General features: G+C 45.9%; 1 protein-coding gene across 6 annotated transcripts in view; it reads right to left on the bottom strand.

Annotated features, from left to right (window-relative positions):
* Positions 1-17,849, bottom strand: part of LOC142879402 (CUB and sushi domain-containing protein 3-like) — a 194,173-nt gene that overhangs the window by 107,029 nt on the left and 69,295 nt on the right. For all 6 annotated transcript variants that reach the window (XR_012925297.1, XM_076012676.1, XM_076012678.1 and 3 more), the window contains 11 exons: positions 16,982-17,197; positions 15,787-15,975; positions 14,615-14,784; positions 13,166-13,322; positions 10,761-10,952; positions 9,258-9,384; positions 7,146-7,348; positions 5,957-6,148; positions 4,181-4,319; positions 2,763-2,950; positions 2,234-2,428 (listed from right to left, as the gene is read on the bottom strand). Coding sequence is in view for 5 of the 6 variants with exons in the window: in XM_076012676.1 (XP_075868791.1) it covers positions 2,234-2,428; positions 2,763-2,950; positions 4,181-4,319; positions 5,957-6,148; positions 7,146-7,348; positions 9,258-9,384; positions 10,761-10,952; positions 13,166-13,322; positions 14,615-14,784; positions 15,787-15,975; positions 16,982-17,197 (1,968 nt within the window). In the remaining variant the exon portion in view is untranslated. The remainder of the gene's footprint in view (positions 1-2,233; positions 2,429-2,762; positions 2,951-4,180; positions 4,320-5,956; positions 6,149-7,145; positions 7,349-9,257; positions 9,385-10,760; positions 10,953-13,165; positions 13,323-14,614; positions 14,785-15,786; positions 15,976-16,981; positions 17,198-17,849) is intronic.

Genomic DNA, 17,849 nt, shown 5'->3' with positions numbered 1-17,849 from the left:
AATTTTAAATTATTATTTCATAGTCTGCTGGATGTTCAGGCCACAGCCTGTCCAGGAGAATGTTTTTGTTGTTGGATTGTGTACTTGTTTAGTTCTGAGACGGGGACACCCGGACCGTTCACCTCCATTTAGTTTGCTGAGCAGCTTGCAACTCCACCCTCTGGATCTCAAAACAACGACACAAATTAAAGGGAACGTAACTACTCCCATGACTATATGGATTATGGCATTAGAGAAGTTTGCTAAAATGTTGAACTATCCCTTTAAAAAAATACAAATCCAATCATTTAGGAGTGTAATTTGAATTGTCCATTATTGGTTACCCTACCAAATTCAGTTTTTTTTCCACAGTTAATTGAATACTGAATTGGCAATAAATGAAGATATTCTACTCAACAAAACTGTATGTTTGCTGTGTTTTGAAAAGCCTCCTCTCTTGACTCCCCACTCCCTCCCAAAAAAATGCTAATGTTACTGCCAAACAACTTCAAGGGACGTGGGCTGGCCACATGTAGAGGCAGCTGAAGAAACGACTTCTGTAGACTGCTAAGTCATTAGTTCAGATTTGGTCTCAGAGGGAAAATAATGAAGAGGAGCTGATGGACCCTTTAGTAAAGCACGTAGCCTAGAGGCTTCTCAGTGACGTTACACAGGAGCCAAATGTAAAGTAATTAACAGCTCGATGGTGTGGGAGTGGAAGCGCCCTGCTGCCTGCTGTAAACATGGCATGGAATTCAAAAATATAAAAAAAATCCTCACTTCCTGTCCCAATTCTGCTTGCTGCTGCAGTCCATTCACTTCTATACTGCAGTCCTATAGGACACCCGATAAGAATGTATTTTAAAAGAAACCTCTTTCTTTCGCACTCCAAGACCTCTGTATGTCGCACTGTACAGTATATTTGTTATCATTAGCATGCCAAAGGAATTGGTATACCGCCACACATAACCTCGCCTGCTTGTTCTCCAGCGAATGCTGACAAACAAGCGCTGTGTGGTGGTGCAACAAGTTGCTGTGGTTACTCTATACATAAAAGTCATCAGCTCAGCCTTTACATTTCTTTAGGCTGGGAAGGGAGATACGAGTCTGTAAATAAACATCTTTAGGCTGAGGAGTGTGTGTGCGTGTGACAGTGTGTGTGGCGGTTGCTTGCATTGTCTTGACTAACAGAAGACTATGCTATCCTGTATCCTGCCAACATACTGCAAGCCTGACAAGCTACATTGACGAAAATGCAGGCAGATGTGATGACGCGTTCTTGCAGCATTTTTACTGGCAAAAATATAATTAATATTGTCATCCATTAATTTTTTCATTTACAGCTTTACAGGAAAAACTGTTGTGAAAACAGTGAGGTGCACCATCTCTTGATTAACAAGTGAAATTACAGCTTGTTTTAATGGTTGAGTGTAGCACTTGATTAATTTCTGACTGCTCAGAGGAGTCCAGTGAACCAGTACCATCACTGTTTTTTTTTTTAAAGATTTATAAAACACGCGCGCACACACACACACATACAATATATATACATGTATTTTCATTATAGTAAAATTAATAAAAGAACAGGTACAACAGAGCAAACAGATATGCCCCACTTTACAGAGTAATATATTCTATGAACCTATTAGTTTTGTAATTTATTCAATGCCCTGATCACACAGACACCAGCTGGCGGAGCCACAGCCACTTAGAAAATGTTCAACCGCCAACAATACTCAGCATTACTGTGCACAAGTGTCTGTTGGGTCGGTATCAGCGTTTGTCAGGTCAATATAGTGTAGGGTACAATGACCATGATTAATGTTTTGTTTTTCCCTACCAGCAATTGTAACATTGTGGCCTCGAGTATATTTGAAACTACACCAACGTGAATGCAAACACAGGTACTAAGAGCTCAAAGTAGAGAGAGACTACAATGAATAAATGTACTTGGAGTAGCCATTATATAAGTATTGTTATATAGGATTGTAGTGGAAGGACTACAGTTCTTTATTTTGTTGTGAATACACTGCAGTTGCTCGCTCGCTCGCTCGCTCGCACGCACACACACACACACACACACACACACACACACACACACACACACACACACACACACACACACACACACCAGCTCATTTTTTACTCAACTCAGTCGCGCTATCACACAGTATCAAATATTGAGTAACGCAGCTGGAGTGCAGTCTGCTTCTACTAGCCGCTGTTCTGCGAACAAACAAGCGCTGCCGCTCACCTTGACAGCTGGGTTTGGCTCTGTCCCACTCTGGTCTCTTGCTGCTGCCCATGACACATGTCAGAGTGGAGTAGCCCTGGAGCAGGTAGCCGGACTCACAATTAAATGTCACCATGGAGCCCAGCTTGTAGTCAGCGCCGATTCTTGTTCCGTTCATTACATTGCCCGGATCAAAGCACGCCTCCCTCAGTTTTGCTGCAAGATCATTTAAAAAAACAAAAAATAAATAAAAGAAGAAAGGGTGAGAATTTGTGTATTAATGAGTGAAAAGTATGCAGAATATCTGCACAGGCTGCATAGCTCTTTTGGCAAAAACAAAACAAAAGCACATTATTATTAAAAAAAAAAAAAAAAAAAAAAAAAAAAAACCACATTCCCACATTGAGAATGATTTGGGGTGAACCAGGGGCTGCTCAATGGTAGTGCATTTATGTTCTAATTGATATGTATATGTATTCAACGGAACACCCCTGCTGTAATGCAGAAACATATTTAGGAAAAATATACTTTGCTCAGGGCTCCTGGGTACCTTTATATTCCAAATGAAATCCAGTGTAGCTCACGGAGCCGTCGCTGCGAAATGCCAAGTACATGAAGTTGGACGTGCTCTCGATCTTCTCAGGGAGTTTGCTGTCTTGAAAACTGCCGATCAACTGGGTGCTGCTGTCGAAGCCGTCGTAGATATACAAGAAATCGTAGTTGGGCTCAATGCTGAAGCTGTGAAAAGTAAAAACAAAACAGGAAACCAATTAAAAAGAAAACTGTTGTGTTTTGCCAAATCTTAACCAGATTGTGAGATTTGGAATGCACCGGGGGGGGGGGGGCGCTTTCAAAAAGCGAGTGCGCTCCGAAGCAAAGTGAGTCATGCCAAGCGATTTGTTTTGCATCTCCAGACAAAGTGATAAAAAAAGATATCTCCCCCAAGAGGTGAGAGGAGATAAAATTGTTGTGACACTGCGCTGGCACAAAATCTTCCCAGACGGCAACGGCGGCGCAAGTGTGGAAAGGGCGGCTCTATACCGCGGCGGCCGTGTATCAAATCATGCGCGGCAGTCGGGGGGGGGAAGAACGCCGCGTTTGTTCCCAAAAAATAATGAGCAAGGTTTATGACGAATATGTAAATAGCTCGGAGATAATTGCGTTTGAGCCGGGCGAAGGCAATGCCCATTTTTAAAGCCGCGGCTTCATCCTTTGGCCCGGCGTGCACGAGGGAGGGGGCAAGGAAGGAAGCGAGCGGCAGCCATCGCGCTGGCATCGCTAGCCGTCGCTTTGGTTTGAAGGACAAAGTTGAAACACATGGACATCTGCCTACGCTTCTTTGGCCCCAACCATAAATACTAGTGTTTCAGAAAAGTTTTTTTTTTTTTACAGACACTTCTGTGATTTCTCTGCCGTTACTTTCAGCTAAATTCTAGCAGTGCCGCCGCCAACGCAGTTGCACTCGCTTGCTGCTTTCTACATGGATAAATCTTGCGTCGCCACAATTCGAGGGGATGCACGCCTCCGGAGGTGTTTGCACTGCTACCCCCTCCCCAACCCTCCTCCTATCCTATCTCCCGGCACACCTGGGCTCAAACTCGGGTCCTCTGCCTCGCACACATGGCCAGCTTCGCTCAATAAGACGGCGTAATAGCCGGTTCCACCGCAGCGACAGGCCGATTCCATTGCACAAGCATGAGCAGCTGCATAGCCACTCAGAAGTCACTATTCTGTCGCAGGTGGGTCGCAGACAGACCTTATTATTATTTTTTTTTTTTTACACCATATCCATCAAGTCTGAAGAAGCCGGTCTTTTTCAATTCTGCGGAAATATTTGTTTGTTTGTTTGTTTGTTTGTTTGGTTTCGTTGCAAATACTCAAATGAGCTTGCAATGAAACCCTAACATTTTTCATCCGGTCCATTTTTTGTTTGGATAAATAAGAGAGACTTGACAGCAGCTCTTTCACCTGATGAAAGCCAAGGAAATGACGTAGTCCGAGTGGACGGAAATGAGCCAGTCGCAGTCTTTGCTGTGTGGATAGGGGTGCGGGTAGTTGGGCGACAGGATGAAGCCTGAAGATCCGGTCACATTTCCACCACAAGGAGCTGAGCAAGGAAGAGGAAAAGAAAGGAGAGATAAATGGCATCTCACACACACACACGCAGCGTTTTCAGAGGTAACCAGCGTACAGCAAACATCCTGGGATGAGCTGCATTCAAGGAAGTCTGTGTCGCTGAATATAACCGAGATGGATTCCATTACTTCTGTGAGGAACTGCAGCGACATCAGGACCCCAAAAATCTGACTTTAGAAAGGTCAGCCCGCCTCCATGTAATGGCTGATTGATTTATTTGAGAGGCTTTTTTTTTTCACCACGAAATGCATTTTCAAATGAGTCCCTGGAGTAGCCGGCTTGGTTTTAACTATATTCAGTCAATACAAGTAAGCTGTGCTGGGGAATGTTAAACCCCCCCCCACACACACACACACACACACACTTATATCTATAAGGCAATAAGAAACAATAAATGCATAAACTGAGAGGTAAAAAGTACAGCCATACATTGCACAAACTCTGTATACACTATTGTGACTGGGTTTTAAAATTCAAAGTTGGGATTGCATGTTTCTATATTCAATTCAAGACAATAAATTGTTTAATACACATCTTGTGAACACTTGTGATCTCATTCAAAAAAGATTCTCATGAGTGGATGGTCTTAGCTGGAAAGATCTCATCATGTGGTGTGGTGGCCGTTGGTTAACGACAAGGATGTTGCCCGTGGGTGAAAATAGTGCAGCAGATAACAGAATCCTTTCACAGCAAGATGGTTGTGGGTTCGATTCTCCAGCCTTGGGCACCATTGTATGGAGTTAACTTGTTCTCCCTGTGTGTGAATGGGTTTCCTCCAGGCACTGCTGCTTCCTCCCACAGTCCAAAGACATACAAGGGTAAGTGGCCACGCCAAATCGACCACAAGGTGTGAATGTGAGTGCAAGTGGTTGTTTGCCTCGACGGGGCCCAGCGATAAACTGGCAACTTGTCCAGTGTGTAACCCCGCCTTCACCCCAAAGAGCAGCTGGGATCATCTCCAGCAGCAACCCTGAGTGCAGGACAAGCGGCGGCAGATAAGAAATAGATGGATGTTGCTCATATGCTGCGCACTGACACTCTTTTTGTGAGGGCCACTGACATTTCTGCCACTCTTTGATCACGGAGAAGAGTCTCTAATGTCATTACGGCATAATGATTTGGAGACGCCGCTGGCCTAGTTTCCACTGGCAAAAAAGAAAAGTTGGACCCCTTGGCAGGAGCTCAAGAACATCCATGTTTCTCTGGACCTACTTAGTGTAATTATGTCTAATTGCATTGTTAAGTAATTAGCTGTTAAGCTCTAATAAGGCAGCGTGGCAGGAGACCTCGGTCTTTGACCGGCCACAGAAGTGTTTTTTGTCCACTTAAGGGTCAGCAATTCAAGCATTCTCTCTCTGTCTCTCCCACACACACACACATACACACACACATCTAAACAGTCTTTCTCACAGACATCAGTGACAAACTTTCTGCAGCCTGCAGCCAACAGCAACAATCCTCATTAAACACCGTTCCTTTTCCTCTCGCCATCTCTCCTTCAAAGATTTCCTACATTCAGTGTACCTCTCTGTGTCGAGTTACACACACACATACACACACACACACACTCCCTCTCTCTCCAGCTCGCACAGTCGCCTCCTCTCTCACCGATACAGCCTGGAGGGCTGGGCTGCCAGTAGTATCTATTTTCCACTTGGATGCAGGTGATTCTGCTTTCTCCCTGCAATTCATATCCTGGATCACAGGAGAAGGTCACGGAGTCGCCGGGCTCTCGCCCTTCACCGTTGCGGCTGCCGTTCATGGGAATGCCGGGATCCCTGCAGGCCGTGGCGAGCGAACCTGAAGGAAGGCGTAAACAAACAGACACAAACAAACATTGGAATGTGTGCGCAATGTGAGGAATTTAAGAGGGAAAACAGAGCGCACAAAGACACAAGAGCGCGCGCGCACACTCACACATGCACGCACACAGACGCCAGGGGTCTAATTTCACAGTTTTAGACAGCTGCGACGCCGAAGCCGAGGCTCAAACAAAGTTAAAGCGCAGGAGCGGATCGCAAATTGATATCAGCTCGAAATCCCGCCGCTTCTCTCCGCAGCTGTGAGGCGGCCCAGAGTGAGCAAAATTAACGGTCCTACTTTGATCAATTCTTCAGACAGCCTCCGTTTTTGACAGAGCTAATACCCACGGGTGAATTGCAGCCTGGAGTCGTTCGCTCCCGTTTTGTTTCTGCTCGTCGAGAACGTAAAGAAATCTGCCCAACAAATACATGACAAAGGCAATCTGGAATGCAAAAACCAGTCACCATGTGCGTCCGATCATCTATGAGGATGCAGAGCGAAGCGCACTCAGCCGTGGTGAAGGTCCTTACTAGTTTAAATAAAGTTATCAGGATCTTAGCACAGGAGGATCCAATCCAGCTTCACACAGTAAATCAAATGAGTGTGAATGAGGATCCACTGCTGTAAACTGAGCTCACCACATCAACAACTCACCCGAGATAAAATACTAAAAGCGTGCGGAGTGTGGTGTTACTATTGCAGCCGGCACTGGAAGGTTGACATTTTGCAATTAACTGCAAAATTTCAACCAATCAGTCGTGCACGGCTGGAGATGAAATAAAACTGCCACGCACGACTGATATTTAAGCCGCACTCCACTCGAGATGAATACATCTGCAGCACCCAGACCGGAAATAAGCATGCTATTAAAGCATAAACGCACACTGGAGGGGTGAAAGAAATGGGAAACGTTTCAGAAGCTCAACCCCCAACAAAAAATTGCATCGATGTGAAAAGTAGGAAGGAATCATCATTATCAGAGGGAAGCGCTTACTGGAGAAGTCGATGGCGAAGCCGGACTTGGTGATGTAAAAGTCCGTCTCGAACTGGATAGTGACCACGTTGAGGGTGGAGTGGATCCCTTCAGGCAGCAGCGAGCCGCTCACCTCCTTCAGGGACATCTCGTTCTCCGGAGGCCCGTCCCACACCTTCAGGATGTCGTGGGAAGCCTCGGTGTCGAAAGCCAGAAACTGGAGGCTAATAGCGGGACGACAACAAACTCAAACTCAGTCTGGTTTTATTTTTCGGCGAAGCTGAATTGAATTTGCTTCCCAAACTCGAGAAAAATGGTACGGAGAGAGATTAAGGCGAGCTCAAAGACAAAATCTATCCAGTGATGTCTCAAATTCAGTTAGTGATTTATTATCCATCCATCCATATGCTGCCAGAGCTCAAACTACGAGAGCTCAGACTTAATTGCGAGCTGTGAGAAAAGGCCTCAAGCGGCTCGGCTGATGAACAATGAGGCTCATTTTCAAAATCACACAGAGTTTACGTTGAAAAACAGTACAATTAGACCCAGCCTATTGCTGAAATGTGTTCCTTACAATCTTTGCTCGACCTGCGTAACTGTAGACAAACTGTCGGAAAACTAGAATGAAGTTGATTATTTTGTAAGAGCAACATTGAGCCCATGTTAGTAGCTAGAGTCCCATTAAAGGCAGCATTAAGGCATATGATCAGTGAGAACGTGAGAACAGCGAGCGCTCCTCCTCTTCTAGGTTGACTTCCTCCAGCTATTTCTTCTTTCTCAAGAAGTGTAGTGCTCGTGGAAAAAAAAAAACCTCACAAGAGCATCTTTCCCCGAGGTGGTCTACACACTTGTCTACGCACAGCTACTTCAGGGAGCACAGAAACAAAAGCAGCTGTGTTGCAGTACACTGATCCCGAGCATGTCACAGTGAAGGTCCCTCTGGCCAGGACACAACACAACATAATAATAATAATGATAATAATAACAATAACATCTCTGACTGTGAAATGTGAAAGGCAGTTCTGTCAGTTCAACAAAATAAAGCTTCTGTATTCTTGCCTGCTTGACAACATACAAATCCACCACTGCAAACACACACACACACACACACACACAAACTGCATCTCCCAAAAGTATTCGACTGGGCTCAGCAGATGCTTTGCTAAAGCCAATAATCTGCATGTGAAGGATGAAAGATTTTACCACATCTCGCGCTCCACACCGAGCGCTAACAATAGACTCGTTTGCGCGCAGTAGATTTCGTGTCAATCGTTTACATGTGACACAATTTATTTCCACGCGTGTTTGCGTGCGTCAACGCGCTCACATTCAGAAAGGACATTTCACGGCCGTGTGACAAGCGCGGACCAATCACAAGCCCACGTCACAGATCGCACAGTCGCCGACGTTGTTTTCGCGGTGTTGTTGAAACAAGAGCTTGATAATGAGGCACCGCGAGTCGAAGCAATTAAAGGGAGAAGGCGCGTTTAATGATAATGTTAAAGTCACTGAGCGCTTTATAATAACAACAAGAACAACTAATAATGGATCGGATTCATGTCACGCTTTTCAAGGTTTTAATTAAAAAAAATAAAAAATAAAAACTCTCCAATCTCGATCAAAAGTAGAGACCGGTTTGGGAAAAAAAAACAATTTTTTATCCGTCTGAAACCGAATGAAGTTCCATTCAAGATGGGCTGATAATTCTGGCATTTTTATTCAGTTTGGACATATAAACCAGTTCTAACTGAAATATTTGGCTCCTCGTGAACCCATCAAATGGGAATGTCTGTTCCTTGTCAACTATAGATGTATGTAAAATGATGTACGAGTACATGTAAAAAAAGACTGTTTCCATAGCGATGCCTCAGTGTCAACCTTAATGAAGGACTGTGGTCTGTTTTGGTCTTCTGTTTTCATTCCACAACAGGAAAAAAAAAACACGCACTACAAGAAATGTTTTTGAATCAGAGTTGACCATCTTAATTAAAATATTTTAAACAACACTGATTGAGATAACAGCAACAGGGTGATAAACAAGGAAATGGCACTGTTCTGTTGCTCATCTTCAAACACACATCATTCTTGTGATGATTAACTGATTAATGGCGTGATTAGAGACACGCTGGTTACCTGACGATGTTGCCGGAGTTGACCTCAATGGTCCAGGTGCACCTCAGGTTGTTGTCGTAAGGGAAGGGGTAGCCGGGGGAGAGGATGCGTCCCGTGGATTCACCCTTGAAGCTGCCGCCGCACTCGGCTACATGTGCGACATGGAAAACACATTAACGGCTTATTTCCATCACGCTCTGAAAGACTGTGAAAGACATCTTTGACACAAACAAAAGGTTTACACACATACACACACACTCACGTATGCACGCACACACTCAGGGAAGGTACATAAAAACCTGTGTTTCTAGCGGGCGATGGGACCGCGGCGAGAATTCCCTGCCTGAGCGGAGATGTTCACACATGCAAAACTTGTTTGTCTCCAAGAGAGCATGTTAACGATGCCATTAATTAACTTTAAAAAGACCGTGCCCAGAGAATAGATGTGGTGGGCCCTTACTGCAGGGAGGACCGATGCCTGCTCGCGTTAATGACTGTAGGAATATCTTAACATCCAATCTGTGTTGTCTCTCCCCTGGTTATCGTTTAACTATCTGTAATGCACAACGACCGGCGCTTAATTAATAGGGGAAATTGCATTAGGCTGCCACAGTGGTCGGCGATAATCAGTGTCATAACACAGGGGCTGATCTAAAAAGTCCTCTTCGAGAGGCAGGACGCGGCCCGGTCGGGGGGGGGGGGGGGGGGGGGATCCTGGTCACATTCAGCTGGCAGACGCAAAGGTTACTATCAATATTGACAAGTTGGTCATCCAGGACTGTGTAACAGCTAATCAATACCCTGATTTAGCTTTTCTTTTGAGTAGGAGGGAGGGGAAGGGTGATTCCATTGAACACAAAGGCGCAGTCATTTGACTGGAAAAGCAACAAACGTGTCTCACAACGGGACCCGCAAGACGGCGCAAAGTCTTTCAAAGTGCAATTCCCCACACGTCGAGACGTTCTAAATCTTTTGGTTTCCTGGTTCAACTTTAGCTTCGTTTTATTTATCTCTGCCAGACATCGGGAAACAGAGGTGTCCAGACTCTCAGAGTGCAGGCAATGGCTGTGTCATTTCTCTTTCTGTCTCGCTCGCTCTCGAAATTAAAAGGTGGCCGAGACTTTAAATCATTCCCACAACCTATTAGAGGTGGAGGATGATTCATGCGGCAAAGGCAAACTCTTTGTCGACATTTTTTTTCTTCACATAACTCTTTAAGGACCTTTTAACACGCTGTGAGAATTATATACGTGCTAGTCAAAACAGCTCATGTAAGATTCCTGCAAGACTTGACAGGTGACAATTTAAAAGACAGCACAGAACATATCACAATTGCATCTAAGGCCATATTGTCATTGGCAAAAGCCGAGGGAACTTAACAAACTGATCAATTTCAATATGTGATTTAACACAGCTGGTTCCACAGTGAAGGACAGAGTTGGATGTTTCCTGCACTGCATCAGCCAAATACGGCCGGCAAAGCAGGAACCTGAAAGAAACTTAAACTGCAGCGGCGAATCTCACCGATGCAGGACGGCAGGCTGCTGTTCCACGCCCTCCGCTCGCCCGTCATGCACTTGAGCGTGCCGCTGCCGTGCAGCGTGTAGCCCTGGTCGCAGCCAAACGCGATGGCGCTGCCGGCAAAGTGGCCCTCGTCGCTGACTTTGAACCCAAACTGCGGCACCCCCGGGTCGTCGCAGTGGGAGAGCTCGAAACCTGGACGTGGTGAGAGAGTGTGAACGAACAAAGAGTGAAAAAGGAACCTCCGGTGGAGACATGTGGTGAAGACAACAGCTGCATTTCCATTAGTTTTTCACAAAGTAAAAACAATATTTCTAAATAAAGTACAATTGCAACATGCAGGGCAGGTGTTTCCATTGAACGGTGTGAAGCGCATAAGCCGTAATTCTCGTCAAATCCCGTCCCGCGAGATTTGGCGAGAATTACGTTTGCTTTTGTTTGTTTACATTTGTTTGCCGTCAAGAATGGTTGTTATATTTTTCTCTTTGATTACTTGTAAAAAATATTCCTCTGTCTCCTCCTCCGTCCAAACATAACGCACCATTTTCATTTGAAGTGAACTGGTCACGTCCGCTGACGTGTAAATGCGAAAAAAGTGTTTTTGTGACACTTTTGCGATGTATCTCTATATGGATACGTCTGAAAAACCACCTCATGAGACTCATGAGAGAATCAAAACCTTTTAGCCACCTTTAAGAGGTTTTCCCAAGTTTAGGTGTTTCCATGACCAGTTTTTTTATCGCGATACTTAAGTTTTGAGCAATTCTAGGGCTAATGGAAAAGCAGCTAGTAACAGCGTGAACAAGCAGAAAAACACACACAGGTATCAAACTCTCTCCTTTTTATTCTCTCTCCATGCTGAGACAGATATCGATTGTGCTTTAAGAACGATTTTCCAGCTGAATAATCAGTCCTATTAAAGCAGCAGCGCAGTCCGGCGTTCCCCTGCTACATAAAACACTCCAATTGGAGCGAGACAACAATTAGCATTTCAGTACTAAATGTTTAACCACGTGCGAAAGCCGGTTGTGACGCCGGGGACGAGTCCCCGATCGCTCGCAAAACGCGTCTCGCTCCGCGAGATAAACAAAGCGCAACCAAGCGACATTTACAACAATAGTTGTTCGCCATATCTGGAACGGGCCGCGACCTTTCACGCGTGTTCCCCCTCTTCCGGTGGTGCTAAACCTAACCTGTTTTGCTATGCAGCATCTGAGGTCGCACATAAACCCAGCGGTGCTGATTTACGACTGGCCGAGCCAGATGTTAAGCTGGCATTACAAGTGTCGCGTCATTATAAATCTCCCGCAGCCACCGCTCACATTTTGAAAATTGAACACCGGCGCTCTTGGCGAAAGGAACCATGAAAACATGATCAGACACGCGAGGTTCTCGTATCACCGCCTCCTACTCCTCGACCTCGTGCTAACGCGCAGTGCGGGAAGTGGTTCTGGCAGTGAAAGGGCTGCTCAGTTCAGCAGGAGATAAAAGGGGCTAATTTTCACTGGATCCTCCGGTGCATATCTCGGTAGAGACAGAACGGAATGAAAACGACAAGACTCTTAATTGCAAATTTTTGCAACGAAAGTAGCATCGTGTTATCACACCATCACTTCAGCGTCGCCTAAGTCAATATTTAGCTGTTGCACATTATCTCGTTTCTTGGGGTAAGAGAAATTATACAAGCGTTCCGTTTCAACTGGTGCTCCGAAGAAATTCCCTAATTCGTGCCGTGATATGAAGCTACTTTATTTTTTGAATCTGTAAAAAAAAAACAAAAAAAACATTTGGATGGATGGTTCAATCTCACTAAAGTGAATTCTTCTCCAAAAAGTTCCTGATTAACATTAAGCTCAATTTCTCACAAATGCACTTTCACCAAAAGTAATGTCTATAGGCGCGGTCATCAATTAGAAACAGTTAGCAACAATACACAGCCGAGGAGCCGTCTGGGGAAGGAACGAAGGCCATTTATTAGCGGTCCACTTACTGCAGAGACCTAAACGCTCAATTCACCGGCGCGCGTCGCACATACAGCTGCACAGTGGAGATTCCCAGTAATGACTGTGCACATAAAAACACACTGGTCTCAGACACACCTGGCAATAATTCACCTGCTTTAACAAGGTATAGCCGGGCAGGCCCCGGTGCTAATTTCATTTCAAGTAGAGCGCAAAAGAGACGAGGGAAAAGCAAATTCACAAATGCTGCTGGAAAATTGTGATTTTCTCCTGGAAATGCAAGAAAACCCCACACTGTTTAAGAGGAATGAATGGTAAGTAGCAAGGCAAGGTAAGTCAGGGTCAATTACAGTGTTCTTTTGGATTTTGCTCTGAAGTGGGATTGAACTGACTAAAGGAAAGAAGAGCAACATTGAGGATCCTCCGGGCGGGAGAAAAGTGACTTACTGTGGTATATGAGCCGGAACCCCGCTGCTGTGCCCTCCGGGTCAGAGGAAAATTCAAGCCACAGATTGTTGGAGGTGCTGGTGAGCGACAGATCTTGCATTGATGTGCCCGTGAACGTGCCCAGGAGGTGGGCGGTGCCGTCTCTGCCATCGTACACCTGAACAGACGAGAGCAGAGGTAAAACCAACAGAGGCTTCAGCTCCTGAGAGACGACACGACTCAGGAGGACTGACTTGGATGATATTTCAGAATGCAGCTAAAACTTCACAGGGAAATTTAATTTGATCTTTTCTCAGAAAGCACATGTCCCACTGCTCAATTCAGCTCTATTTGCTGCACAACGGGCTATTCTCTTTTAAGGTGATCAACTGCAAAAAATCACAAACACCACCTCACAAAAGGTTATGTTATTGGGACGCACTTGAGACGGACCCTGAGAATTGTTTGCGATGAAAAACCAACCAGCGTTTGCATCTGCTTCAACACTGCGCCTTCCCTCCATATCATCGCTATAGCATGAACATATTCACATTTTGAATAAATCTCAGCCAAAGGTCAATTAACCAGAACTTTTCATGTCCTCTGTAAATACAATGGCATAAAGCCAGAGCTGATAATGACACTGAGGTAAGAGAGCAACAATTGCAAACAAGTGACGCGCAGCTTCTCTGTGACAGTGTGTGGATGAGGGGATGCCGTTGTAAAACCCCTCCAAACAAACAAATTTGCCGAGTCCGACAGAACAAAAGAGAACATTACATGCGCTAACACGCGACACTTGAGCCTACGCTTTTTACACAGAACATGATAATTGTTGTGCTTTGTGTCTACCAGATTAGAAAAACATTGCAATTACCTTTGTAACGTTAGTTACAGACCATTCTTTCCATTAAGACGCCAAATGCACGAGTGTGTAATTATTCCAAGAAGCACCTGGTTTTCAGCAATAATGTTTCCATTTGTTTCTTTTTCGGTGTGTGTGAAATGCGCGTGGCAAAAAAACAAAAAAACAAAAAAAAAACGAGGGAAAATTCTGACGTTTTAAACAAAAACGAAGTGAAGCAGATCGTCGTCTGCGCGACTCAATTATTAGAATGAAAGAGTGCGAGAGCGGCGTTAAGTGGAGCAGCGGCGAGGACATCTGCATCCTAAAGAGTGCCTTCCAGCTTCCCATCGGCCGACTGCACAGACAGTTGCATCGCAATTGCGGCTCTTTGCTCTTTTGCTCTAAACCCTTGAGCAAAGAGATGCGCAGCTCCCCATTGCAAATAGATTCTCTGCCGCTGCCGCAGCCTCCGAGATAAAATAATAAATACATTTAAAAAAGTGTGTTCTGCGGATGGGAACTCGCTGCTCCTCTCCGTCGTAGGGAATAAAAAACGTCCGACGCTCGGCCTCTAAACTCGCTCATGGATCATTGTTTTGGCCGCAGTGGGGCATGGCCGTTACCTTGAGGACGTCGCCCTGTGCCAGCTGAAAGGTGCCGGCGGTGATGTTGATGCCTTTGCCCGTCTGCACCTGGATGCTGTACACGCACTCGTGGCTGTTGTCGTAGTTCATGGGGTAGTTTGGCGACAGGAGCACCCCCTCGTTGTTGGAGACGGTGGAGCCGCACTCAGCTGCAGGGGAGGGGTGGGGGGGTGGGGGGTGGGGGGGGATGACAACACATACAAATAAAAAGAATGCAATTCTCAGAATTGGCTGCGTGAAATAAACACAATTAGACAAACGAGACGACGTGGGGTTCATTGCCGCGCCGCATAAGGCGGAGAGCGGGCGGGGAAGTGGGGGGGGCTCTTATTAGGATGACGGCGATTAGCGACTCATCCATGTGTCTGTCTCTTCGTCACTTTAATATCATAATAATCATTACGCGCTGCCACTGACACACTGTACACACTATTAAACACAATAATGGGCTAGAATGTAAAAAATATTATGTGCTGGCGGCCGAGCACCATACGAAGGCGAAACAGCAGAGCTTCAATCTGCTAGACGGATTTTTCTGAGTCAACGAGGAAAAAAAATGCGAACAGAATCAGGGTTCAAATTTCTGACTGACCTTTTTTTCAATATTTTTTTTTTTATTTCAAGCAATTGTCTGTTTGTCCAATTTTAAAAGTAATTGCAAAGAAAAAAATATGTCTATTTTTTTAGTTTTCTAAAAATGGTTCAAATTCCATGCAGAATAAGATTATAATGTGAATCTTGCCACTGCAGTTTTTCTTCCAGTTTTCGGATGGCTAAGCTCACATGTCACCGGCAGAATCAAGCACTTGGTGGTAGGACAACTTAATACGACACAATCGCTTTGCAACGAAAGGACTTCAAACGTACACAAGAAGTGTATATCGGATTCTCGGCTGGAAGGAGAGATAAAATCTCCGCTGCAGTATCTTTCCTGAGAGAGCAGCTCCTCATCGCTTTACTGTCACTGTGCCAAACGGTGCAAACAAATGTGAGGTTTAGCATAAAATTTGCACTAATACCAACACTGATCTTATCGTTTCTCCTAAAGATTTCTTACAAGAAACTTCGCGCCGGAACCTAACTTACAACGGTGGAAGACGCGACACACACAGAGGGAAAAGAGAAAGGAATAGAAGCAGCTGACCACGTACCCACACACCTTGGCAGCGGGGCGCTCCACATGCGGCGGCCGCCTCCCAAGCACACAACCTCCTTCGCCCCCTGGAGGCGGTAGCCCGTGTTGCAGTAGAACGCCACCGAGTCGCCGATTCCGAACCTGGAGCCCGTGTGCCGGCCGAACCGAGGAGTGCCAGGGTCCTGGCAGGGCTCCAGGTCGTACTCTGGACAGGACGGTGGAGGGAAGACATAATACACAAGATCACTTAATGGACAAAACCAACCCGAGGCCGAACAGACTGCGAGATCATCGGCTGGCCAGCACTGTTGCCGACCGCGTTGCTTCTGCATGTCGGCGCGACTCAGTCTGCATGACAAAGAGCTTCGCTTACTTACTTCTTCCACAAAGGATGCATCAGGCAACGGGCCATTAGTGTGAAACGGAACCCAATTGGACAGACCTGAACTCACAGTACCGGTAAGTGTTCATCAAGGGGGTTGCGGGAGGTTACCGAAATGAATTTAATCGTAGAATCTATAGATGCTAATTGCCGAGCCTGGCAGCAAAGACAATATCTCTCTGTCTCTCTCTCTCTCTCCCTCAAACAAAGTAAATGTCATGAATATTCATGGCCGCATAAGTTCTGCTCCACTTCAGTGAACAGCAGGCAAACATTTAGCCAGAATGCCTCCCCGTTCCCCTTCCCACTACATATTATACAGAGTATATCTCCTTCTACCTCTGTGCCTCTGCCCTCTCCATCAACCCAGCTCACTCTACATCACCATCTGTCTTACACCCCCCTCCTCCCTTTCTATCCAATCCTTCCACCTTCCGTCCATTATTCCTGCTCTCGCCCCCCTCAGTCCTGAGGACACTGACCCACATGGCCACGCTTTGATGATGGCTCCCATCACGGTCGGACAACCTCTACCTGCGCGGTCTCGTCGTCTCTCAATTATCCTGTGATCGACACGGCCAGAGGTGGCGTCTACCAAATGGGCCCCCGCTGCCCGTTCCCACCGACCCGTCCCTCCTTGCGCCGCTTCAGAGGGGGATTACCGCTCTTCATCTCGCCGGCGTCTGCCCCGTCTGTCAGGGCGTCTCTCACCCCGCCGTCCACCCCCTTCGTCTTAACATCGCCGCCCACGGTCTACATGTGAGCGGATGCCGCCTCCCCCCCCCCCCCCTCCTCCCCTTCCCCTACCCCCTTGTCCGTGCCTTTATACCTGAGAAGGAGATGTTGAATCCCTGAAGCGATATGGAGAAGTCAGAAATGAAGCGCAGCTGGGCCTTGAAGTTGCCATACAGGCCGGCGTTGACGGGTGCAGGCCTCTCCGAGCCAGTGAGTCGGGCCAGCGGCTGTGCGAAGCTGCCATTTTCTGTTATCAGGAGGTAGTCGTGGTGGTCCTCCAGGTGGAAGGAATGGAAAGTGAACTGGACACCTTGAGGAGTGAAAAGAGAATCGCGGCTGAGTGTTAAAAATAGCCTCTTCACGCCGCTGAACATTTGACCCAAGCAGATTGTTTACTATGGATTGAAATACGATTTCCAACACTAAGCACTCTCAATACATGTGTATTATTGTGCATTGCAACGTTTAGGTTGGTGATGTTGTTCAAGATTTTTTTTGTTTGATCCAAATGGACATTTATACTCGACTGAAGCACAGAGTGTAGGCTGGTATATACCGTCTCCCTGTCCACAATGTAAATCTGATCCAGTAACACTTTTATCAGCTTCCTGGTGGCCAGTTGGCTGCTTCTCAGCACAATAAACACTCATCTGTTGAGTCTGTTGGAACACGAGTCCATAACGTCCAAGACGCTGCTTGGCTCACTTACATAATAGAAGGACCAAACAGCCATAAAATGGATGGCAAAATGACTAATAGTGCCCTGAAATACGGCAATTAAATCACAGACACTGCAAGCAAATAATCATTCTACACTAGGACTGCAATCACCACACTGGCCCATGTAAAAGCCTGAGTTTAGCTGCAGGTAAGCAGGAATGTTGAGTGTATGTAATAATTACAAAGCCATTAATACCAAGATTTACCCAGTAGTTAGTGCAGCATATATTCAGTAGAGATGC

The sequence above is a fragment of the Nelusetta ayraudi genome, unplaced genomic scaffold, assembly GCF_046127955.1.
Source record: "Nelusetta ayraudi isolate G7.1 ecotype Tasmania unplaced genomic scaffold, CSIRO-AGI_Nayr_v1 ptg000136l, whole genome shotgun sequence".
NCBI classification, from domain to species: Eukaryota; Metazoa; Chordata; class Actinopteri; order Tetraodontiformes; family Monacanthidae; genus Nelusetta; species Nelusetta ayraudi.
This window is presented reverse-complemented; position numbering and strand designations above follow the sequence as displayed.